The sequence below is a fragment of the Patagioenas fasciata genome, chromosome 8 (assembly GCF_037038585.1).
Source record: "Patagioenas fasciata isolate bPatFas1 chromosome 8, bPatFas1.hap1, whole genome shotgun sequence".
Taxonomy (NCBI): domain Eukaryota; kingdom Metazoa; phylum Chordata; class Aves; order Columbiformes; family Columbidae; genus Patagioenas; species Patagioenas fasciata.
In genome coordinates this window covers 25,830,531-25,854,922 of record NC_092527.1, presented here as the reverse complement: position 1 = coordinate 25,854,922, position 24,392 = coordinate 25,830,531, and the positions used below count along the sequence as shown (strand labels likewise).

The 24,392-nt window shown below is 36.8% G+C and overlaps 1 protein-coding gene across 5 annotated transcripts in view; it reads right to left on the bottom strand.

Moving 5' to 3' along the window:
• Positions 1–22,881, bottom strand: part of MYOF (myoferlin) — a 70,355-nt gene extending 47,474 nt beyond the window's left edge. For 2 of the 5 annotated variants that reach the window (XM_071811994.1, XM_065843255.2), the window contains exons 1-8: positions 22,688–22,880; positions 17,001–17,056; positions 16,029–16,120; positions 5,692–5,800; positions 4,499–4,583; positions 2,191–2,354; positions 1,549–1,677; positions 60–122 (exon numbers count right to left, since the gene is read on the bottom strand). In XM_071811994.1, coding sequence (XP_071668095.1) covers positions 60–122; positions 1,549–1,677; positions 2,191–2,354; positions 4,499–4,583; positions 5,692–5,800; positions 16,029–16,120; positions 17,001–17,056; positions 22,688–22,775 — 786 coding nt within the window. In that variant the 5' untranslated portion in view covers positions 22,776–22,880. Of the gene's footprint in view, positions 1–59; positions 123–1,548; positions 1,678–2,190; positions 2,355–4,498; positions 4,584–5,691; positions 5,801–16,028; positions 16,121–17,000; positions 17,057–18,933; positions 19,249–22,687 lie in introns of all 5 variants that reach the window. The other 3 variants (XM_071811997.1, XM_071811998.1, XM_071811995.1) reach the window with 3 other exon arrangements.
• Positions 22,882–24,392: the final 1,511 nt, after the last annotated feature.

The window sequence follows — 24,392 nt, the reverse complement described above, 5'->3', positions numbered from 1 at the left end:
TGGACAGACAATGCTATATGCGTCCAGCAGCCTTTTGAACATGCACCATTTTGTCTTACCCGAATGCTAACTGTTTCATCAAGCAACTCTAAAGGAGTCATGTGGACATTGTAGAAAAATATCTGTTAAGGTAAAAGAAAAAAAATCTGTCTCAAAATGAAAAACACATAATTCTCTGAACAGAAAATGCAAACCCGTTATTTTAAGAGGCTTGTGAAGGATGTTAGTTACAGTACTTTTACCCTGTCTACTTGCTGGACACATATGATAATTTAGTGCAGAATAAAAAAATAAATTTGGTAAATAAACTTAGTACAGAATAGACAAAAGACAGTCACAACATCCAGTTGAATGCATGCAGAATGCACAGGTGTGCTGCAAAATTTCAGCACTGCCCTTGCTGCTTGCCCTGCACTACACATTTTCCTCAGGGGAACAATTTCAGCAATAATAATTGTTCATTCATAATCCACTCAATCCTGGTCTAGCCATCTCTGCTGTAGCTGTCAAAAAGGTCTTGTTTAAGGCTAGTGGTGATAGTGATTGCAATTATTTGCATCTTTGAAATTCAAAGCCATAGGAATAAATTTGATAGTTCGACAGCATGAAGATAAATATACTATTTATTATCATCTTTGTTTTATAACAGTATATGCCTCACTAAGTTTGGTCTTGGAGCCCAGCTATACTCCAGTCCATACTTTATCCAACAAAAGGGAAGGTACATAAACATGGTCGCTCCTACTCCATTTTTAGCCTGGTCTGATACTGCCTGAGAATTGACTCAATACATGGTGCAACTGCATTTGTCCCTTCCTCGTTTTCTACCACTGCTTCATAAATCTTGACTGCTTAGTTCAAGTCTCGAAGTTTTATAACTTCCTTGTTTTTGCCTGCATGTGTTAAACATGCTTGCCTCTCTGTTCCAAAATCTTCTGAATTTTTCACACCTGTCCAGACAATGAGTTATACCTCGGTATATTCTCTATTAAGCTTAAGCTTTGCAACATTAGTCTTCCAGATATGGGATCATTCTTGTGTCCTTTATATGGCTTTGAATTCTCTTCTGTATTTCAGTGTGTCTGATGTACAGACCCCTGTCTAGACAAAGAAATCCAGTTGTGATTTTACAAATCATGGGTAGCAAGGCAATGACATTTCTGGATTCAGTGTGGGAGTCTTACTGACCCAGAGCATTGCACTGAAAGCTCATCTGCACACACCACAGAAGTCTAAAATGACTCCTAATTATTTTTTCTGTGATTTTATAAACTGTACACAACTATTCAAAGTCATTATTATGTCACATGGCCAATTGTATCAATGAACTTCTTCCGTATGTCCAGCTGAAGTTTGACTTCCTCTAGATAGCTTTATGTGCTAAGACTGCCAGCGACAGAGATGTCTTTAATGATGTGAATAAGTAAAGAAAGGGAGTAGGAACTGCAAAATGCATATTAGCCATAATTATCCTTAAATATTACATTATAACTTTTTCTACATCTGATAGCATCAACATTTCAGCTACAGCGTTCTAACAGCACTCACTTCATCAAAATATGGGTTGTTTCCTCTTTTGATTCTTGTTCGGTGTGTCTGACCGCAAACGTGAACTTTGACTACTGGTTTTATGTTATTTCCAGGCAACTGACGACCTTCAATGACTCTAACACGAATCTGAAAAAAAATATTCAAATATTTGTATTAATTCATTCACTATGTTATCTGTCATCCTGGTGAATACAATTTCTTACTGTACCACCAAAAATTTTAGATAACATCTGACATTGCTGGCATGTATGGACGGGACAGACTTTTCAAACTTAATTATGATAGCAAGTATAATGGTACTTGGATTTTACAAGACTAGTTGGGGATAATTATTTCAGTAATCTTTTTTTACTTGATTTTACTATTTATTTTTAAAGATGCTATTGTATTTTGAAATCTTAACAATTACAAAATAAATAAGGTTAATCTAGATTTCAATCAAAACTGCACAAAATTGGACATCTCTGTAACAAGCAAATTTGAAGAATACTTTTGAAATACAGGTTTTCAAATGAAGATGATAATTGTTGTGCATTAGGTTTGTACAATTTGACATCACATTATGCTCATGCCATGTGAAAGGAGTAGTGTCACACCAGGCAGGAAAAGGGGACATGCAACATTTAATAAATCTATCACCTGGAAATCTTGTGGTTTGTTAGAAAGGATTCTTCGTGTTTTCTTTCCTTTGGTGATGCGTTTAGCTAGCTGGGCTTCCTTTGTGCCACTTGGAACTGTTGGTGTGATACCACCAACTGGGGCATCCAAGACATCCTCATAACCTCCATCATCTTCTCCATCTCCTACAGTAAAAAAAAGTGCAATTAATAAACAAGTAGTGCAGGTTGATGTTAAAGTCATCGGAGTAAGAGTCTGATATCCAAGAGTTCCACTAAAATTGTATTATAATCTCATTTCAATGAATTTTTTTTTTTTGCTAATCATGTGCTTCCAGCTCCTTTTGAAAGTTAGTCATTTTAGCCTGCTTAAGAACAAATTTATATCCTAACCAAACTAACTGTAGATCTATCCCTTGTCAGGATGCATGGTACCTAATACAATTCCTGATTGAAGTTGTAGCAAAATACAGTTCAGCTGTAATCACTACCAGACTTGTTCACAATACACCAGAAGTGATTCATTTTATTCAGGTTAAAGCTGCTTCCCAGTAGCAAGACTAGGCTATACTATAGCATTGGTTTTTACTTCAGAATCTTGAAAACATGAAGACATGTAGGGTCTGCCATCCAAAATAAAACTCTGAATCCTGTTCCACAGCATTTAACTCTGGAATAAATTAAAGTAAGGCTCTTTGACAGTTCTGAAATCACTATACCTCTGCGGAGGACTGTTCTACAACCACATGATACTATAATACTGGATTATACAGTAAGATTCCAGTATTGCAAAACAAGATTCATAAATATCTAGACCACAAAATTGTGTCACTCCCTCGTGTTTCCAGCTTCTTTTATTAACTGAAGGACAGTGACTGTGGTAAAATCTACAGGAAGAACAAGCTGTGTCTCTAGTTAGCATTAACAGAATGTTTGTTACTTTTAAGAATTAGTTTGCCAACATAGGGTGATGATCACTTTGCATAATAAACTTCTCAGCGATGCTTTTTAAGAGACATACAAAAACACAGAGACTGACATACCACATATTTTATAAGCAAACACCCCACCTTCCTAACATCTCTCAAAGTCCATCTGCCTGAATGGATACATACAACAGATTGATTACACACCCTGACTTAGCACTTAATCTTTAATTTCTGAAACTGAGCTGTAGCAATCTCCTCTGGGGAGGTGATTTAATTTCATGGGAAATAGGTCTTTACAATAATTAAGGTGTATTCGATAATTTGCACTGAAATACTTTTCATGCAGTTGCTGAGAAAAGCTTGCCGGGTTTTATTTTATCTCTATTACCTAACAGATCAGGTACATTTTTGAAAAGCTGTCGAAATAATCTCATGTGAGTCAATTTTCATTTTTAGCCTTTAAGTCCACATTTCTGCAGAATTATTTTGAAGTGTAGTAATTTAATACACAACTTTTGTATTTGAATTACCTATCATTCCATTCCTCAAGAACACCTTTCAGTGAAGTCAGTGGAATCAAAATTTTCCTCCAGAAGATTCCTCATTTCAATTCTTTCCTTCTTATGTTAATATCTCTCAGCAGATAATGGTCAAACTGATTAATTTATCCTCAAACATATAACATCTATTACATTTACGTCTTTCTACACAAACATATCCTAGAGATTAGGGTAATTATATGCCTGTCAACTGCAAAAACCTGTTGTTACTTCACAGTTCTTTTAAGAATCTGGAAAACCAAAGGATCTTAAAAACACTCTGAGAAAAAGCCTGGTTAAAATTATATAGAGAGATCAAAGAATATTCCCTACTGATCACAGTATTTCATAGTCTAGCCAAACATCAAGCCTCATGTAAGATGCAACAGCGTCTTTCAAAACTTACTTACCCTATGAGGGAAAAAAAAGTGTAATTATTTAAGAAAATATTTTCACAAAGTTCCCAGACATTGGAAGCCATAGAATATATTTTTCCATAAATGTGACTTCCCTGCTCTTTTGGTTAGCCCTGGCATTACAACAGCTAGCTGCTGTTTCTTTGAGCATTCAAAAAGCATTTTTTCCTAAACAAAAACTTTTAAACAACATCATTCTTTTGTAACCTGGTTCCACTGGAGAAAGTTATGCTAAAAAACATTTTATGTCACGAAATGCCTATTTTCTTCTTAGATATAGTTCTGAATCATCCTTAATTTCTTTAAAATCACTATTTGCCAGTTGACATGCTTGCTTCTGGTTACATTTTTTTCTAATGAACAATGCTGTTGAATCACTTTCTTGCCTTATCTTAAATATCTCCATGATCTTTAAACAATAATGTACTGAGAGAAGAGTGAAATACCTTCCTGTGTATTGGTTCCTCCTGGATCATTTGGATTTGCAGGTGCAGCTGGTGGCTCATATCCTACTACCAAATCAATCGTTGCCTATAGGGAAATACATATTTTTTTACGTATCACACAGTATTCATAACAATTGATTTAAAGCAGTAAGTTGTTCTAACACTGTAAACGAACAGCTAACTATTCATAGTCACAGCACAGTTCATAATAAAATTTCAGCTATTAGTAAATTAATGAACTGTTATTAAGCTATATATATGTAAACCCAATAAATATTACACAATTTGCAGCTAATGGAACAGGCTCTAAAAGAACATTTAACAAACTGAATCACTGTGTTTATATGTAGAAAAAAACTGCTGTTCATGCCTCCATCCTGGAAGAAGAATGCTATGGGATTTTCCATTCTAATTATAGAACTGTCTTTTCTGTGCTTAGCTGTGGTTTTACATTATTGAACACACCATTATTATTCCTAGTTACCACAGTAACATGAGCAGTCAGCAAAAAAAGCCCAATTTTGTGACCAGCTAACCATGACATTAAACTACAGCTGATGAGATACTGAAATTACCCTTAAAGCCTTTTATTATTAAGTGTACTAGAATGCAATATGAAGTGTTTTAACAGCTAGACTGCACAAGCACACTATGGTTCCAGTTATACAAACAACTTAATTAATAACCAGTTAATAACTGTTAAATTTAAATACGTGCTAGACCAAGTTAAGCAAGTTCTTGTGTAACTTTCTGAACTGAGTTGGTAGTGAACATGTATCTGATTATGTGCTTCCTAGAATCAGTGTTATCACACAGGTGGATAGTAAAATCACAGCAAAAAAGTATATATGGGTACTCCATCTGGTACTTAGAAAAATGCACTTTTTCAACATCAGGATGATTCCCATGCATACTCTGTGGCCTATAATATTTATAACACTTATATACAAATACATCATGTATACACAGAAAACAATTTATCTAACTTGAAAGATATTAAACAAACTCAGATGATACAGATATAATTGTATCTTGTTAAAAATCTCCTCTGTCTGAAGCTTTTGCTACAAAAATCCAAGTGTTTAATTTATTCAGTAAAAATAACTTGAAAATACATTTGTTTCACCGTTAGCCCCATTGCTGGAGCATTTTGATTAAGAACACAGTAAAATAAGAAAATGTAATCCACTCACTCCAGTTTCTTGTCCCCTTTCATTTAGCAGAGGTATGAGTTTGAAGGGAAAAGATCTGCTTTGGTTACCTACAAGATCCTTAAGTCCTACAGATGCACTGCCAATTAATCTGAAACAAAGTAAAAATAATTATGAGAATGCAAGCAGACATCAAACAGAAGTTGCCTTTTGTCTTTTGCAGATGTCTTTTAGTTAACCAAATAACTCCAGTCATGACTTGAAAACCCAAGACACAACAAAAGTTCATTGCAAATGTTATTGAATGATTGTGTACTGCTAATTTGTATTTTCTGTTTCACTGCACTTAAATTGGCTGCTGTTATTTACAGATGACACAGCTTTAACCTAAAAGAGGTTAAAACCCTAAATAATTTTATGGGTATTTTTAAAAATAATTTTCTGTATCACTTTCAACAGCCACATCACTTGTTTCAGCCACTGAATTCTCATTGGTAAACTAAAGGATGTAATACCTTATTTGCAAACTCTCAGATGAGATATATGAAGGCTAGATATGACACTGCTGTTGCACCACACAGAAACAGACACAAAAGACACACACACCTCTGTAATGAAGACAATGAAACAGAACAAATGCAATCAACATGCTTACTAGTGGCTTCACTAAATGAATCTTCTTGCCCATACTCTACATTTTGAAATAGGTTCATCTGCTTTCCTCTAAATTCTCAGAATGTTTATATAGCTCTAGAGAGGCCTAGCAAACTAAGCTGCCCAGGAGATCTGGTATTATGTGGTAGAGTCTCCTGAGCTACTTTTGCCTACTTTGGGTCTGCACCTGTCACCCTCATCCTCTTTCAAAGTGAAAACTGCATGCACTTTCAACCTGAGAAACTTCTTTTACACAGTTTCTAACAGTGTGATATTGGTCTCATGATATCCGGCACTGTATTTTGTAACAGCTTATTCCTATACTGAAGTGGATTACTGGAATAACTGAGATTTTTGCCCGTGAAAAAAATCCCAAGATAATTTCACCTGTAAATATCACAAAGAACAAGCTTTACAAACAAAATACCAGCTTTGCTGCCAAAGCGGAAAAAAGATCTGCATACTGAGAACTCGACTGAGGTTCAATTGAATAGATTATAGTGCTTGTTCATAGAGAAGCTAAGGATGCAAGGGCATTTTATGACACAGAGCAAGAGCATTATTATAGCTAGTCTCAGGTGCTATGCCATGAGAACATTATTTTTTTGCAAAGTACATTAGGATAGGTAAGTATAAAACATTACTTTCCTGCAAATATACATTCTAAGTATTACATATTACAATATTTGTTTAGCTGTGCACAAAAAAATAACTACACTTACTGTTTGGATGACCTTTTGGAATTACTTTGATGCTTTCCCAGTTCACCTCACTCCTTCAATCCCAGTTGTCTTTTTTATAGTTTTGACTGTCTACTCAAACCTTTCACTTCTGCCCCCAAATTGCCAGAGTACAACAATGTTCCAGCTATGCCTCATATTCCTCCCACACAAGGGACAGGATAGATGTGAAAGCAGTTTAAGATCAGGACATGCTGCAGAGGAAATGCATGAAGTTGTTCTAACCTTTCAGATGACCGTAAATGAAACTCTGATGCCATTTCTATCATCTGCCTCTCCTCCCTTTACTGAACAGAAACCTGGATTCAGTATTGTAGTCTTGATCCAGTATCCTTTTAAACACTGTGGAAATATACCTAGTTATTTCAGCGACCACTAGATCAGCCCTAAGTGTATTTTCACTTTTTACAAACTGTTGCACAGAGCTGGACGTTAGCTGAAACACTGACTCTATGCATTTCTCAACTTTAGGGAGCTTAAGAAGCAATTTCTCCTGTTATGCAATCAAAATTGCACTCAACCCACAAGACAAACCTAGATTTGGAACACCAGATATACAGGCAGTCGTCTTATTTATCCCTCCAACTGTAGTATTATTTGACATTGCTTATGATTTGATGTAGCAAATCTTGACACCGAACAGTAATGTATACCTAGCTCAGGAAACAATGACCGATGGTCTCAAACAGAAAAAGGCTTATTTTTTCCCCTGTGGCTTCAACATTCTAAACATCTCCCTCTATATTCAACCAAACTTTTCTATGTAAAGGGCAGGTGTCATGCTGACAGACAATAATATTATTGAACAGTCAAAGAAGAAAAAGATCATTCCATGATTGCAAATCCCCAAACTGTTAAAAGAGGAAAATGCTGAGTAGATTAATGCATTTTTCTCTTTATCACATAGCCTTCTAACATGTTAATAGTTTCAAGTAAGTATAAGCAAATGGGAAACAATTCCTACAGTTGGAAGGAACAAATGCTGGAATTTCATTTACACAGCTGGATACTGAAAGAAACAAACTGCTCTTCACTCCTTTCCCTTCAGTGCAAAGTTAATCAGTAAAAATTTTCAATTCCAAATACTCTTATTTTCCCCAAATCCTTCAGTTGTGACTATGCCTTCCCATTTGAGAATAACAGAGAAGGGAAAAACCCAGCAAGGCTACCACCAACAGCCAAATCTGATTCTACAGAAAGGCCAAGAAAATATTTTCCTATGTACATGGTTAGAAAAAGATCTGCACACTTGCTACTTTGATTTGATATGAGCTGGAGTAATTTACATTAACTCCAAAAAGAACTTCAGTTAAGAAGTCGCCCACTCTCACATCATGTGGATGACTGTTTCAGCAACCACACCCTCCTATCTGATGACATTAATTCAAGAACAGCTGCTCAATAGTAGCGTTGCTGAAATTTTCCATCATAAGTTTCCATTTATGCATCCTCATCAGTCTTGTGCAAATGATAATTGTACACGCATCTGAATACAAAGTAATTGTTTCTAAAATTCGGATCACCTTCAGGAAACTGAAGTTAGACTACTTGCTCCCTACTAGTTGCCTCTAAAGCCCTTTGTCTCCCCCTCCATTAACAGGCTGGGCAACAATAGCCTCCAGTCTTTTTGCACTCTAGCAAGAGTGATAAATCTAATATTCAGCCTATACACTATCTTAGCCTACTTCTAAGCTTCAGGTCATCAGTCTTTTGCCTCCTCTGAAGTGGTCTTGTTCACTGGATTTGGGATGTTTCACCCCTCCCTTGGCAGAACCACAGGACTGATTAGGTTGGAAGGGACCACTGAGGATCATCTAGTCCAACCCCTCTGTTCAAGTAAAGTCAGCTAGAACAGGTTGCCCAGGACAACGTCCAGTCTTGTTTGGATCATACAGCTACTCAAGTGACTGAAGTAGTATTTTTAAAAGTAACAAGGAATGCCTCAAGGTCATCACTAGGTCTCATTTTGTTGTACAGATCTTAAAGAAAGACTTTTTCTGAGATGCTTCTCTCAGGTCTCTAATCTTTGGGCTAAGTCAGGTAAGACCACATCAGCTAAGTCAGATAGCAGCAGCTGTTGTTGCGACACCACATCCATTAACAGTTCACTGATGTTTAATGCTTTGCTGCAAGGTCTGCTACTGTGCGCACTTCTGATATGTAACTAGACCCCCAGTTCCCTGCACCACTACTGTTAAGTTGTTCTGTTCCTTCGAACTCTGAAGACTTTTTACCTTCAGGCAGGACTGCATGCAATCTCTCTCTCTGAAGTCATGACTTTCAAGGTGATGAGTCCTTTCCTTTCAGCACAGCTGAAAAGACTTTCTGTCACCTATTCATCCTCAAAGGATACTGCTATTTGCTGGAGCTATTTCAGCATTCTTCCTCTTGTGTAGGCAGACAACATTTGCCCAATTCCAGATCACGCTGGTCTCCTGTCACCATCAAGTGGGATAGTTTCTGCTTTCAGAATAGCTCAATACATCCTCTGATCTTTTGTTCACCAGTTTTGGCAGTTGACAGCAAATGAGTATTACTTCTTAACTCTATTTAAGTACCTTTTTGGCCACCCCTAAGATTTGTATATGTATAGTGCCCAGTCAACCATGTCTCAATCCTTTCCAGCTTTGCAGAAGTGAAGCAAAAAAAACCTGTCCTGCCACAAGCAGTTTAAACATTCTCATCTACCACTGAATAAGATGCTAAAGATAAATGCAAAGTATACATTTAGAAGTAGATTTTAAACCACTTTAAATATACCTTATCAGTACTAGACCTATAATACTTTCCCCCAGTAATCAAAGGGAAATAGTGTATCAGGATGAAATCAGTGATGACCAACTATTAAACACCGTGTTGCATTTGTGCCAAAGTTAATTAATCCGTTAGTGCTGTGGCTAGCACTTCCTGTTAGCTGCCCAAATAACCAAAAGAACTGAAACTTCACACCCACACCTGGATCTGGAAATGTTCACTCAGAGTACCAGCCATTTTATTCCTCCTCCTCTGTTTGAAGCTAGCAATTTATACTATATTATTTAGCATATTGCATCCCTCAGCTGCTTAAATGTTACTTCTACTGGAAGCCCAGTGATTTTAATCCCCTGAGAATCAAGCATTTAAATTCTTTTGACTTATTTTTAAGGGCTTATTTTGGCAGAGGTTTATACTGATTATTCTCATCAGAAAAACTGATCCCACACTGCAGTTATAATTGCTACACTCAACCTTTCTTTCTCAGTGTGTATATGTTCCATTACAGCTTTTATGTTACATGACCCAACACCCACCTTCTGTTATTTGTGCCGTGTTCTAAAATTTTTAGTAAGAGCAAACCAACTATTTCTATCTTATTTAGTTATTTGATAATACTCTCTGCAAGAACAAACTTTTAAAAAGAAAAAAAGCATGGATACTATTTTGTATGTGGCAGAAAACCCCAGAAGTGAATCATAACCAGGCTGGATCTTGCATACAATGTATGCAGGGAAAACCTCCAACTATGCATGGTCACGCTGATGTGGAAAAGAATCCACACAAAAGGGCAGAGCTGTAGGAGGATTCAAACAATCTAAAAATCATTTAACTACAGAAAATACTTTAAAATTATTAAATAATTTGCTGCACTGTTCTTTTGAGGCTGCATTTTTCTGCTTGAGAAAAGGGTGTGCCCAGCCTGTTTTTCCTCTGTGTCGCTAGGTTACTAACAACCCAAAGAATCTGGGGAAACACACAATCCCAACTGTCTTTCAAACAGAATGAAAATCAGTTCATTTAGACACGACTGTAACTTCCTGTTAACATTTTTTTTTCTTAACTTCATAGGGACAACTGAAGTTACTGGGGGGGTTTGTGTTTGTTTTCTAACTGCATACAGATCTGTGTTCTGAGAGTTCAAAATCTTTTTACTAACAGTATTAGACATAATATAAAACAGATGTGCTCTCTTTTCAACCATCTTTCTGCTGGAAAATCTAGCTAAGCAGGGATCATATGAGTCCTCTCTAGTTTATTCCTGTGTTGGTCTGTCTGCACATATGTCAGTGTGGTTTGCTTTGTTTATCTTTTCCAATGACTGTGTCTTTTTACCATGAACAGCACTCATTTGATATATCTGCAAAAGTTTAGCGATCTTGTAAATGAAGCAGTAAATTCTATCTCCAGGAAAAAAGAAACAGAAAAATATTCAAATGTTCTTTCGGGGTTGATTTACAGAAACATGCCAAAGCGATGAGTTAAGTGTTTTGGCACAGCGTAAAAACAGAATAACATCCACTGTGTTCCTCCTCCTGCATCAGCATAAGAACAGGCTGGATGAACAACTATGTAAGTTTCTAGGAGCTGCAACAAATCACAGGTTATATCACAATCTTCTGCTGTGTCATTCTGGAGGGGAGTGTGGGTTCTGTAGTCACATCTGAGGTGCAGCGACAAACCAAGTGCCCAGAACTAGTCAGGAGTAACCCTGTGTGGAACAGCAGAGCATGGAACAGCAGAGCGTGGACTGGCTGGGAGCTTTTTGAGTGAGCAGCTGGAGAGAGGGAGTTGGGTTGAGAAACATATTGTTTTGCTTCTAGCCTACACTGTAGCAAAGGGGGCAGAACCTTGGAGAAAAAGTTGCCATCCTTGAAAATAACAAGAACAATCCCCCCTGCTTATTTTCCTCCAGAAGAGAGAAAATAATGCCAAAGATATGGTGAAGTTTCTTCTCAGTGCTCTTTCTTAGGTGACGCTGTCCCTCATGTGTATCCTTTACAGTCAAAAACTAAGTCCCAATTCAACCGAGACTTTAAAGTAAAATAAAACCATGAACCCTCAAATCTCACTTAGTTAAACACCAGATACACCTCGCAAGTTAATTGGTCTACAAATAATGTTGAAAGTACATGCCAAACACTAGGTTTCTGGAATAATGGACCTTTACCTATGAAAGACTTCAGTTAACATCAAATTTACAAGTAAAAACTAATGCAATACTGTCCAGCCCTCACTCCCCTACCTCCCTTTTTAAAAAGCTGTCATTATGATAGGTGACATTTCCCATTATCTTGCTACAGTCAGGAAGCCTACTCATCTGTTTTCCACTTCGCACCCCCTTATCCCGTTTCCCTGCCAATAGCCCTTCCAAACACATCACACCTTGCAAATATGTAGCCGTTATCACGGATTTATTTTCAAAAAGCATTACTTTGCTCTGTCTTTGGTATGGACTCTACATATTTTTGCACAGCTCCATACATAGAAGTCACTTTCTCAAAGAATTTTACTGGTTTCCTTTTTAAATCGTACACAGAATAAATAAGTGGTGGACAACTTCCAGTGCATAAATCCAAGAAAAACAAACAGGCATTTGCACAAGCTGGAGATAAAGCACTACATATATGAGTCCAGATGATATTTACAAATACGGTTGAAAAGAAATCCCAAATGCCTTCCTTTATTTTCCGATATGTTATGAAATCCATTACAAAATTCTGATTACTGGTATGCTTTCCTCTATCAAGTTCCGTGATTTCTGGGATTTCCCTAAAGTCAGAGACACGCAATATGTTCCTGCTTTACTGACCTACAGGAATCTCAAGAATGAGAGATCTGAGGGGATCAGCTTGACTCACAGAGCTCACAGAGCCATTAAGAGTATTGTAAAGAACTGAATTCACATACCAGGAGGAGGCAGAAAGTAGTAAAGATAAGCTAACAATGGAAGTGGACTACTGTCAATAAATACGAAAGTATACCTATTTCAGTGTCATCAAATATACGAACGTGCAACAAAAACAACAACAACAAAAAGAAAGATTATGTGATATCATGCTCCCTTTCAAAACAGCAACAGCCAGCTCGGCATTGACAGAAAAGAGAGAGCATGAGAGCGCAGCAAACAGAGAAACGGATCCTTGTTTAAAATCTGTTACTGTATACAAAGAAGTATGGAACTGGTATATAATTTTTGATAAGTTTTTTTTTTCTGCACAGATTTAAAAAAAAGTCTCCGAGTGATGCCTGTCCAAATGTACATATTTATCTTTTTAGACAAAAATCCTATGATTTAAGCAGAAATAGGTAGATCTTAACCACTATAGGATAACTAAAGATTAAACACACTGAAGAAACTTTATCTTGTTATGTGTGTTAAAGAATTCCTAGGCTTTGCCAGAGCTTTTAGTACAAGCATGTTTCAACACAAAACAATATACTCTACCCCTGCTGTAGATTATCTTCTGATTAGCTTGCTGCCACCCAAGACCTTACCCTTTTCCTGCAACTGATTTTAGGGACCAGGTTTATTTCTTTGTGATGAGTCAGAAAACAAATGGCATGCAAAACACAAGAGGTTGCTAACAATTTCAACCAGTAACTTATGTCTTCTTCATTCAAATGATGTGCATGTATTGCTTTAAAGTACACTGTACACCTCCAATTCTGATAAGCTTAAAGCTTAAATCCTACAAAACTCCAAACAACTCTACCATCTTATGTTCAGAACCATATAAAACTGGTTAGAATCTGCATTATGTATTTGTTTCGTCACAAATACAGCAGGAACCCCAAAGTCTAGTTCAAAACGACAAAAATTACTCTTCATCTCTACTGAAGTTCATATACTATGCTTTTTAATAGAATGTGAAATGATTTAATTCTACTGTTCCCATATATAACATTTTTATCTTTCATGGCAACAATTTCCTTTCAGTGGCCACAGTCAAAAGGTCTTACCAACTCAATTCACAGCAACAGATCTATTCTTATTAAAAAAAAAAAGTTTGAAAAAATACAGACTGCTCTTAAAAGTTAGTCGAACAAGACACCTTAATTATTTATGTGCTTACTTATTATATGTTCCTGTTTTGTAAAAGTATAAGCTTACAAAAAATGTTTAAATGCCAACATGGACACCTGACAGCATTTCAGTACTCTAAAACATTTTATAATGTTATCTCCTTTCATATAAAGATAGAATCCTCAATTCAAGGTGTCTTCAACAGCAAGATTAAACTAAAAAATTGCCCAATAATTTCCAGAAAATCATAGTCCGTGCATCTTTTCTGCTCTAATTAATGTGTAGAAAAAGTAGATGCATTTTTCATTTTTTAGTTGAAGGAAATCTATTTGTGTTTTGTGTGATATTCTTCCAGGCACATGTAGATACAGCTGCTATTTGTTTATGTTCAGTTTTCTAAAATTAATAATAAAACCTGATTTTGTCAAAACTAAGTATCTTAATACTACATGAAGAAGTTTTCATCTGAGCACTGAGGACTCAACAAACTGCATGAATGAAACTTCAGTTTAGCCTCTCACAAATGAAAAAAAAGGCCCATACACAAAAAGATCTGCAACCCCAGAACCAATAACACTTGATTTTTAGATGTCTGAAAAATGCAGAACCCAGTTTTAGGTATACAGGTGCTGTACATTCTGCACTGGTAGAGTTTAGACTTCTACAGTAGGATTCAAGGCTATTGACATGCACTAACAGCACTAACGAAAACAGAAATGGTGCATGAGGGAAAGAGCCTTAAATTCCTGCATGTTGAAAATGGGTACAGCATTGAAAATGGCATCATGAAAACGGCTATTTCTATCTGCTGAAGACCCTAAGCTCTCGATCCTTTACTGATAGTAGGAGTCTCTGCTTCTACTTTCCAATAAATGAATGTCAGAAAAGACAATTCTCAGCAGCCTCCCATTTTTATAACAGAGTTCTCCTCTAAGGAATGGGAAGCTGGATATCCATATTCTTCCTCTGCTGAGGTTTTTCAATTTACTTTTCACAAAAGACTCTCATAATATCAAACTACATTATTTTCTTAAAAAAACAAACCAAAACAAAAAAACCCTCACCAACCAAGAAAAAAAACCTCAATCCATTTTTAAACAATGTTTGAAACACATAACCAGAAGAGGAGGAAGCAACAGAATTGCCAGTCTTCCATATAAACAACAAGCCTGAGGTTTATAACACTTGGCCAACAATTGGGAGACAGATTCATCTCCCTTCTCAGTGTGAGAGAATTCACTCTCACATCTGACATCAAAAGAGAGTTCTGCAAGGTGATCTTGTAGAATTCACTTTTGCTTTCAAGTTCAAGCTTTTTAATGACCATGTAGAGAACTCATGATTCATTGTGCCAGGAAGAGTACAGTAGGAACGCGACATTTCATAGATTAAAAAAACCAAAAAACAACACTCCTCCTCCCAAAAAAAAAAAAAAAAAAAAAACCACCCATAAAAACAAATAAACAAACAAAAACCCAACAACAAAAAAACAGAAACCCAGATTCCATTCCCAAAACAGACTTTTTCTTTTATCCAACATATTTATTGTGATGATTAAGTCAGTGTCCCAGGAGATGAGTCTAAGAATTCATTCCCCCCAGACAAGATAGAAAATTTAACTTATGCTTCCCCTCTTCCTCAACATAGAGCCTCTCAGGGAGATTTTTAAAGATCGTTAAGAGACTTAACTGCATTTTGTAATTTTTGGTGGTTTGTGTTAGCTGTGCTCTGAGAACGCCAATTACAAGTTCCTCAGAACTCATTTCTGGACATTTATTATGTAGTTTCTTGTGCTGCCCTGCACCATTCTGCAAGATGATGACCTGCACCAGGTATCTGTAGCGGCATAGATCCAGTTACAGCAGCTGTGGTTTTCAAATGACAGTAACGGGTCAGGGGATCTATGTTTTACCCAAATTCTGCCTTAAATACCTACAAAGTCCCTTGAGTTTAGGTTCAGCATGTCTGAAATATAGCATAAAAAGAAAGCTGACACTTTGCTTCAGAGTAAAAATCCAACTGGTGAGAGATGGAAAGTTGACTGGCTTATAGGCTACAAGTAGGTATTACATCAGAAAACATCTAATTGCATCCATCATTTCTCTCCAGCAACCATCAGATCCATTTTTCCCTGGACTTCTGTATTGAAAGTTGTGTTTAACAGTGGTGAAAAACAAACAACAACAACAAAAAAATCAACATACTTGTTCTGTCCAATTGTTTCGAAATCTTTCACAATAATTGTCAGGGAAGATGAATTATCCAGAGCAATTCCTTTCAAGTCAAATTCAAGAATCTGAACAAAAAAAATGAATAAAATCAAATTATAATTCCAAGTTACATGCAAACTATTTAACAGCAGAGCAGTATATACAACAAAATTAGTCAGAAATAGATTTTGCATTTAGTGACAGACCATACCAGCTTACATTTGCAAAAGTGAAGTTAAAAATCTGGGAACATGCTTATAGTACCTTCTTGATTTGCTACTTACTAGTAATAGTAACAGAAAAATAACTGGTTTTTATAATACCAAGCCATTTCTCTCTTTTGCAGTTCCACTTCCTCAATCTCACATAAATATTTTCTTGTCCTTCATAAGATCTGGTAGTATTCCCCTGCAATACTGGTTGGAGTCAGTTGCTGTTTAATTTAGATAAATATTTGTAGAATCCCTTTCTTTGTATTCCTAATTACAAAATGTAAGAATAATCTTTAAGTTTCATTTCTGGTTGTGAAAAACATGCTACTAAGAAAGCATTTTCCCCAAGAAAAACCTTACTGAAGATGCAAAATAGGACCACTCCTACAAATAAACCACAAGGAACTTCAATACAAGATTCATTCTAATTCTGTAGGGTTTCCTCCTAGTATATAATGAAGGATCCATGTGGCTAAGCAATGGCTGAGTATCATTTGGTCCACAGTAAGATGGAGCAAAACCAGGTCCCAAACTAACTCAACAGATATCCATCCACTTTTACATAGAAACATTACTTAATGAATTGTAATACGTTGCAAGATGAATCCATTCACCTGCATTTACCAACACCCTAAAAGAACACATATGACTAGTTCCTGTTTCTAACTGATATTCACAAGTGTAGAAATTGACTTAGCAATTTTACAAGCATTTTGTCTTAAAAAAAGACCAAGAATTGATTAAAAAAAATTACCTCATTCCAAACAGGATTAAGTTCACTGTCAATCTTCTTTGTTTTCTTTTTTTCATCTGCAAACACAAACAAACCATGATGATCTGGTTTTGCTAAAGCATTACACAAATATCACAATTTTTCCTTTCACTTTTCAAAAGAAAGTTTAAGCTTTAAATCAAATGTTCCAATTCTTTTTGCCTCTTCCAGTAGCTGCACATTTTACAATCAAAAAGTCCCCTGGGCAATTTTAGTAGCTGAGGCTTTTTATTCTGTTTTGTTTAACCATAGTTAGACATATTCCCAAAAAGCAAAATTCATGTTTAGGTTTCTCAACCTTTTATGACCCTTGACTGCAACTTCAGCAGTGATGATAGAAGACAGACTAAAAGGCTTAAAGACATCAAACCAACCAGTAACCTCAAAGTGATGAACTTCAGTACTAAAGACAATGTCTTACGCATTTACCACATCCTAGTTACAAAATAGTTGCAAGTGTTCAGCTCTGAAATGAAATCACTTGAAAAAAAAAATCTTAAGAAGATATGCATACAGCGTCAGCACTTTCTGCTTTAAATGAGCAAATATTAGCAGAAATATACATGTCTATAAGGGGAAATGTGTCCTTCCTCAAAAAAATGGTTTCCAGAGGTTATACAGATCACTTCACTAACACTTACTGTAGTCTAAACATTACAAATTTTCCATACTTCATGGTAAAATTTGCATTTGGTCAACCTACAAATCATGACAGTGTGGGGTGTGGTGTAAATTATACATAGCTTGGAGAATAACAGAGTGTTGCAGAGGCCCTGTACAGACTCCCCTCAACTATTAAAAATGGAAACAAAATACTGTTCTTACAACAGGTTCAAAGCAAGTAACATGCCATGGCTTTATTTTTGCTTTTTGGTAGCACTATATATATAGAGCTCTGATGGAGAACAAATCTTGACGCAGCGCTCAGAAGTGCAAAAGAACACCAGCAAACATGCAGCTCTCTAAACAGAAATCACACAGAATAGTGATAGCAAATGAGTATATTTAAGTAGTCAGTAAACTAACTGGCAATCTATCAAATGCTCAGCCACAAGAAGGATGAATTTCAGACACACTCTTTGTATGTAAGGACTATTGTAAAGGCAATAGCATTTTTATTATTTGCAAGTTACAGCTATACTTTGCCAGGAAAACACTGCAATCTTTACTCTTGCTTCCCAGTCAATTGCTATATGGGCAAGTTCATCTACCTACTATTGAAGGAGCAGACTGTGGTGGCTCTTTTTATTGGACAAGAGGGGGCTGTACTGCAAGAAGGAAAACCAGCTTATACTGCAAATTACGAGAACTGACTCACATTTATGTAACAGGAATTGTCTACAATTTATACAGGATATTGACTCACATTGTACCACAAAGGAAAGAGCATTCATAACATACCATGCTGTGGAGTTGCATTTTGTGGAACAAAGAGCTAATTAACATGCTAGTAAGAGAAATTGACCTTCATGTTACTTAATAGGAGACAAAGCATTTTCAAAATTCAATATCCCAGAATATCTGAGGTTTGGCACTGGTCCCTCTACAAACAGGAGCTGAAAGTCAGGGAAAAGATGTTCTCAGTGCTGGTGAGAAAATAAAAAGTTGCAGTTGTTTGTAAAGGAGGTAGTGAATCATAGACCTGATCCTGAGGGAACTAACGGATAAAAGTCCTGTGATCCCTGCCTCAAATGTAACTGTGTAAGCTAAGGAAAGCCCTGGCTTGAACAACAGTCAAGACAATTCTTGACAAGGAATAAAATTTTGCACTATGGGATAACTATTTTTATAAATACAAGAGTAAGACTTATGATATCACTAACAATATGCATATTACAGTTTACACTGAGAAAAATACTTTTTGTGTTATGCATTTGTGTGAAAGTTGGATGAAAAACACTGGGAAACAGCTTACATTGGGATTTAGTGGTAATTTCAGTCAATCTGAGTGTAGCATTCACATTGCTTGAGCATGTACTTTTCATGTATTTTATTCACTTCACTGACTTCTTATTACATGTTTTATCATTCTTTTAATGCACTGGTGGTTTTGTTGTTGTGGGTTGTTTTTTTTTAACTGTTGGCAAAGAGCTTTCTTCTTCCCACCGAAAAAAAAATCTCTGTCAAGCAGGGTAAAATGGACTGTCAGTTATTCCAGGAGATCACATAAGTTCCAGGTCCTCAGGCTGCCTTCTTCTACTGGTAATGAATCCAGCTACAGTAGCCAAGACTGTAAACCACAACAGAATAAACTGTAAGATAGGGCCAGTCATTATTTTAAGTTTAGCCCTACCAAGAAATAAGAGTAAGAAATTACAATGGATACAGGTAGAACACTTTGTATACTTGTTCCTTTAAAAACTAATTACAATAACCTTGGTACTGTACAATAAATAATTATTTCCTTTATTTTGATAAAAACATTATACTATCACATATTGTTTAATATTCTCAAGTGGAAATGAATGCTATAAGAACTTGGTGATAGTCAATGAGATGACAGTGTCCAAAAAAAATTCAAGATGAGCTGTTTAAATAAGAACTGTTCCATCATGATAAAGATAATCAGAGTACCACAAAGCAACCACTGCTTACATCTTAAGTTTTTCTTCTATTATAACTAGCTTTTTCATCAATTTCAGCAGATGGGGAATAGCAGATGCAAACACCTTTAAGAACAGTCTTATGTCTAAGATTCAAGAGAGGATCACATTTCGGTTCACTAAGTTTCCCATAAAACTTTTGTGAATGAAGAATTAGGATTGCACGGTGGCAGCAACTGCAGGATCAAACAGGCAGACCTCAAAAACCCAGGAAATTAAAGTTAGGGTAATTTAAGTCTCTGCTAAACAGAAAATATAGACTTAGTGAATAATTACACTCTAATACTCTTTTCTTTTATACACTGAAATATAAACGAACATAGATACGAACTACTGCAGGCCTGTTGGAAAGCTCTAAGATTAAGCACAAACGGAAAAAGAAATGTTATTCAAGTTGGCCCAACCAAATTGAATGCCATTTCACTTCACTTTTTAATGCATAAAGCTGTCTGAGGCAGTCAAAAGGAATGATCAAAGCACTAAACATCCTAGTATTGACTGCACATAAGCAATTTCTGTATCAGTTTTTACACCCAAAGACAAGAATCTGACACATTTTCCTCCAGTTTGATATTTCTTACAAACCAAAAGAATTGTACCAGTTTAATCATTACCACTTAGTGCCACTTGAGCAAATGCCAACAGTTTTTAATATTAATTTGACTCATAATTTGTATCAAACAGAGTGACGATGAACTCAGAATTCTGCAGAAACAGCACCCAGTTCAGACAGCAATACTCATTTACTCTGAGGGTGTAGTTCTCTTTGAACAGTGAGCTGTTCTTAAAGCAAATAAAAGTTTCATCCCACTGGACTGAACATAAATGTGTAGAAAAAAAAAAAATCAAATACTTGCACAAAACCCCTCTATTTAAGATATCGTAACAGAAACAACTGCCTGTTTCCTCTAGCATGTACCTAATATATGTCACTGTATTAAATGTACTGACTACAGTCTATAACTAGCTCATTTATACAAATTTGATGAAGTCTGTTCTATACATAGATGAAACTATACTAACATAGGTGTGTTAACAAAGTGCTTGCAGCCTCACTTATATATTAATAGTTTTAGGATCATGGCCTTTTTCTTCACAGCCGTAAAGGTCTAATCCTGAGAGATACTGTGTGTTTTCATTGAAGTCTTAAAACTACTGAACCTGACATCAGCAAAGGTTATGTAAGTTAAAATTTGAAAAAGCTAACAAACAGAACACTGTTCAATGAAATCTCAACTTCTACAGCAATTTTCTGTCAAATGAGTGCTGTTCTCTAAGACCTCTCCAAGAAAACTTCAGATTCAAACAAAAACATGAAAATGTACTGCAGGGCTGTGGCCAAAATCCTGCAAATGCCTGAGTTTGTCCGAGTCTGGAAAATAAACTCCCAGTTGGGATTTTTATGTCCCCCAGGAGCTACAGTGGGTATGGACTACTGTTAAAGACTGCTGCCCTTTGACATATAGCTTCGCAAAAATAAGACTGGTTTCCCATCTCTACACACCAACTGGGTATATAGAAAAAAAAAAATCTATAAATAACCGGAAGTTCAACATATTTCAGATATGATCCCTACACCCTTGTACCTGGCAACCAGCTACTCCACTTACAAATTAAATCAGAACTGCTCAACAGGTGGCAAAACTCTAAAATTTTCTAGCCCCCTTGAATCAGCCTGGACAGAAAACAAAAAAATCAGATTGTTGTTATGCAGTAAATCCACATAAAAAGAAGTGGCAGGTATAATGAGAAACTAAAATCCTACTAAAAATGGTCACAATTATGAAGTTGTATTTAAGGCAATGGTTAAGCATGTTTGTGAACATTAAAACTCCCAGTTATAGCACATAAAGGATACATATAAACTAATTCCTTTAATGTCTCTGGTCCAATTCCTGTGTTTGGATAACTGAAGGATTGAGAAACAAATCCAGCAACGCAGGAAAAAAAAAAATCAGTAACTTATATTTACTAGCTAGTACTGAACTGCATTAGAGCACACAGCTGGAACACAAGATTACCAGGAGGAACCAAACAGACACCTAAAGCATAAAGAAATGAAGGCATAAACCAACTCTGGAGTATGAAACTGCAGGAACAGAGGTAACACAAAAGCAAAACTGTGAGCGGAAAGAAAAAGGAGGAGGAGGAGTTGAAAAGACAATATGAATGCTAAAGCAGCAGCAGAAAAAACAGAACAAAAAAGAGAAATTACAATACACCAGTAACAGCACTTTTTGCAGGGCAAATAAAACAGTATTTTAATAATTAGGCAGTTCCAAAAGGTGCTGAGCCAGGCTCAATCACTTGTCTGAACACACAGGGGGGTAAAAAAAACCAAACCCACACCACCTTGAAAAAGAGAAAGAAACAGTATGATATCACATCTTTCTGCCACTGAAATAAAGTACCCCAAAAGTTTTTATTTTGGAAGTTAAGATACTGGACTTGCACTGCCTTGTCCTTTTCCAGCCTCCAGCAAAATTTCATGATTTCAGATTTACCCTCTGAAGGTGACAAACCCCTGCAATGATTTTGCATACCTTAAGAAATCCCATTTCCATTTCAATGCACACACACACACACACAAAAAAAACCCAAACACAAACCAAACACCTTCAGTAATGGTACTACTGCATTTCAACATGCTGATAATAATAAACCAGTTACCATAAAAATTGGTGTAACGGTGAGCTGTGCCTGTGCAAAGCAGTCAAGACAGTGCAATGATTTTTTTCAGATGGAACACAACAAGGTAAACTTCAGTACCAGAACTAAAAGTAGATTTATCTATGCCATTAGATTTGAGTTTTTAAAGCCAAGGGCTAAGGCTTTGCAAAAGCTTGTAAAACATGGGTCCTGACACAGAAGCACTGCTGGCCAGAAAAGACAACTGCACTCCACCCAGTTTAAACTTCATTCAGGTAACTCCGGTCTCTAATTAAAAAGGCTTCACTAAAGTTACATCAGATGTAACATGTTTCCTCAGCTTTTAAAATACTTACACAGAGCACTATCCTTCAGAAAAACCTCCTCCCTGAGTACATTTATGACAGTTTTCCTTACCTTTAAAAATTACAGAAACAATAGGATCTGGTTTCCCAAACTTGGTTTTAGGGATATTGGTAGCAGATTCCACAATCACTCGAAGCATTGTTTCCAGTCTTGACTAAATGTTGAATGTTACTGAAGAAATTCAAGGGAAGTCTTAGCTTTCAAACTCCTTAACTTCGGGGCTGAAATGCTAGCAGGAAGAGGAGGCAGGGAATAACTGGTTTACAGTAAAGGTCTATGGGTGGATCTATGACGGACTGGCTACCGAAGGCTATGAAAAAAAAGTACCTGTAAATTGACACCAGGTTCTGTGTTGTAGAAAAAAACAGAGCTCTTCCTAGTGAAATCCAGTAACAGAAAGGGCACAGTGTGAAAACTTGCGCAGATAGCTTTTGTTGCTTTTATTCTTAAGCTGTGTGATAGGTCTCTCATAAGTAATCCAAGGCAAGAATAAGCGTAAGCAACATGAACATTAAGCACAACTCCAGTACTCCAGATACATCACATCTGCCTGCTGGTGTACCAAGGTATTAAACTGCACAGTAGCTTTTATTTCTTACCTATTAATTTTTAGAACTTCATTGTTTGTTAATGTTTTTAGCTTTCCTCCGTGTCAGGGTACAATCACGAAATACCCAGTTTTCAAAAATAGCTTAAGTGCTCCCCCTTCAGTTGTGCTCTGGAACAACTATGTTTTACATAGAACAAATACTACAGGTTCCACATTTAACACCTTGAATTTTGTAGATATCTTGAGAAATTTTAAAAATATATATTCATAAGTAAAATTAAAGGCAAATTAAGGAAACACTTGCCTAAAATATCCGAAGACCCTCTGTATTGTTTGGAGGCCTACAAATGTTTTGACTTAACATAATACATGCAGGAGGTTCTACTACAATGAAACGAGGCACTTCCATGGTAAGTAAAAAGAACTCTGCTCTCAGCGACCCTGTGTTCAGCTTTACAGCAGTTTTAGCTCCGCTGCAGATCAGATGTAAAAAAACCCAAGTGGTGCACAGTACCACTGCAAAATGTTTCTAAGCAGAGATGAGAGGAAGCCAGCAAGACAGAGAAAGTGAGTCATATGTGGACAAAGCCTAGTTTTTATATGGTCACATGAGTACTATCCTAGCTTATTACCTCTGAAGCCAAGATGGGCGTCGATTCCTTTCTAAAATGATCAGATTTTGGGTAACTAAGGAAGAGGATTTCTAGGGAAGAAAAGGTAATCTAAAGACAACATGCTCAGGAAGGAATGAGGATAAAGACACGTAAGACACAGCACCGACAGGACCCAGACTTGGCTGAAGCATCACAGCAGGTTATTCTGCCCTCATCCACTCCAGACCTGGACAAGTCCCCCAACTGGTGCACAGCCAGAGCCACAGGCCAGGATTTCTGCCACTACCGACTGCCAGCCACTGCCCCTTCTGCCCCAACGGCAAGTGAAATAAGCCTGATGGAGGGTGGGGAGAACCACCTGCTGGGAAGCAACATGAGGGAGCACTCACCTGCCACCAGCTCTCCTTCCACAACTGCCCTTTAACGGCGAAATAGAAATCCCCTCACAGGTAAAATTAATGATGGTCTCGCAAAGGGGAAGCAAACGCCCCTGCAGCCCGCCCAGAAGCGCCAGCTGCCCCTGGGCTCGGCCCCTCGCCTCACAGCGGCCAGGCGCCAGCACGTGTGCTGGGCAGACAAACGAGGTGAGAAG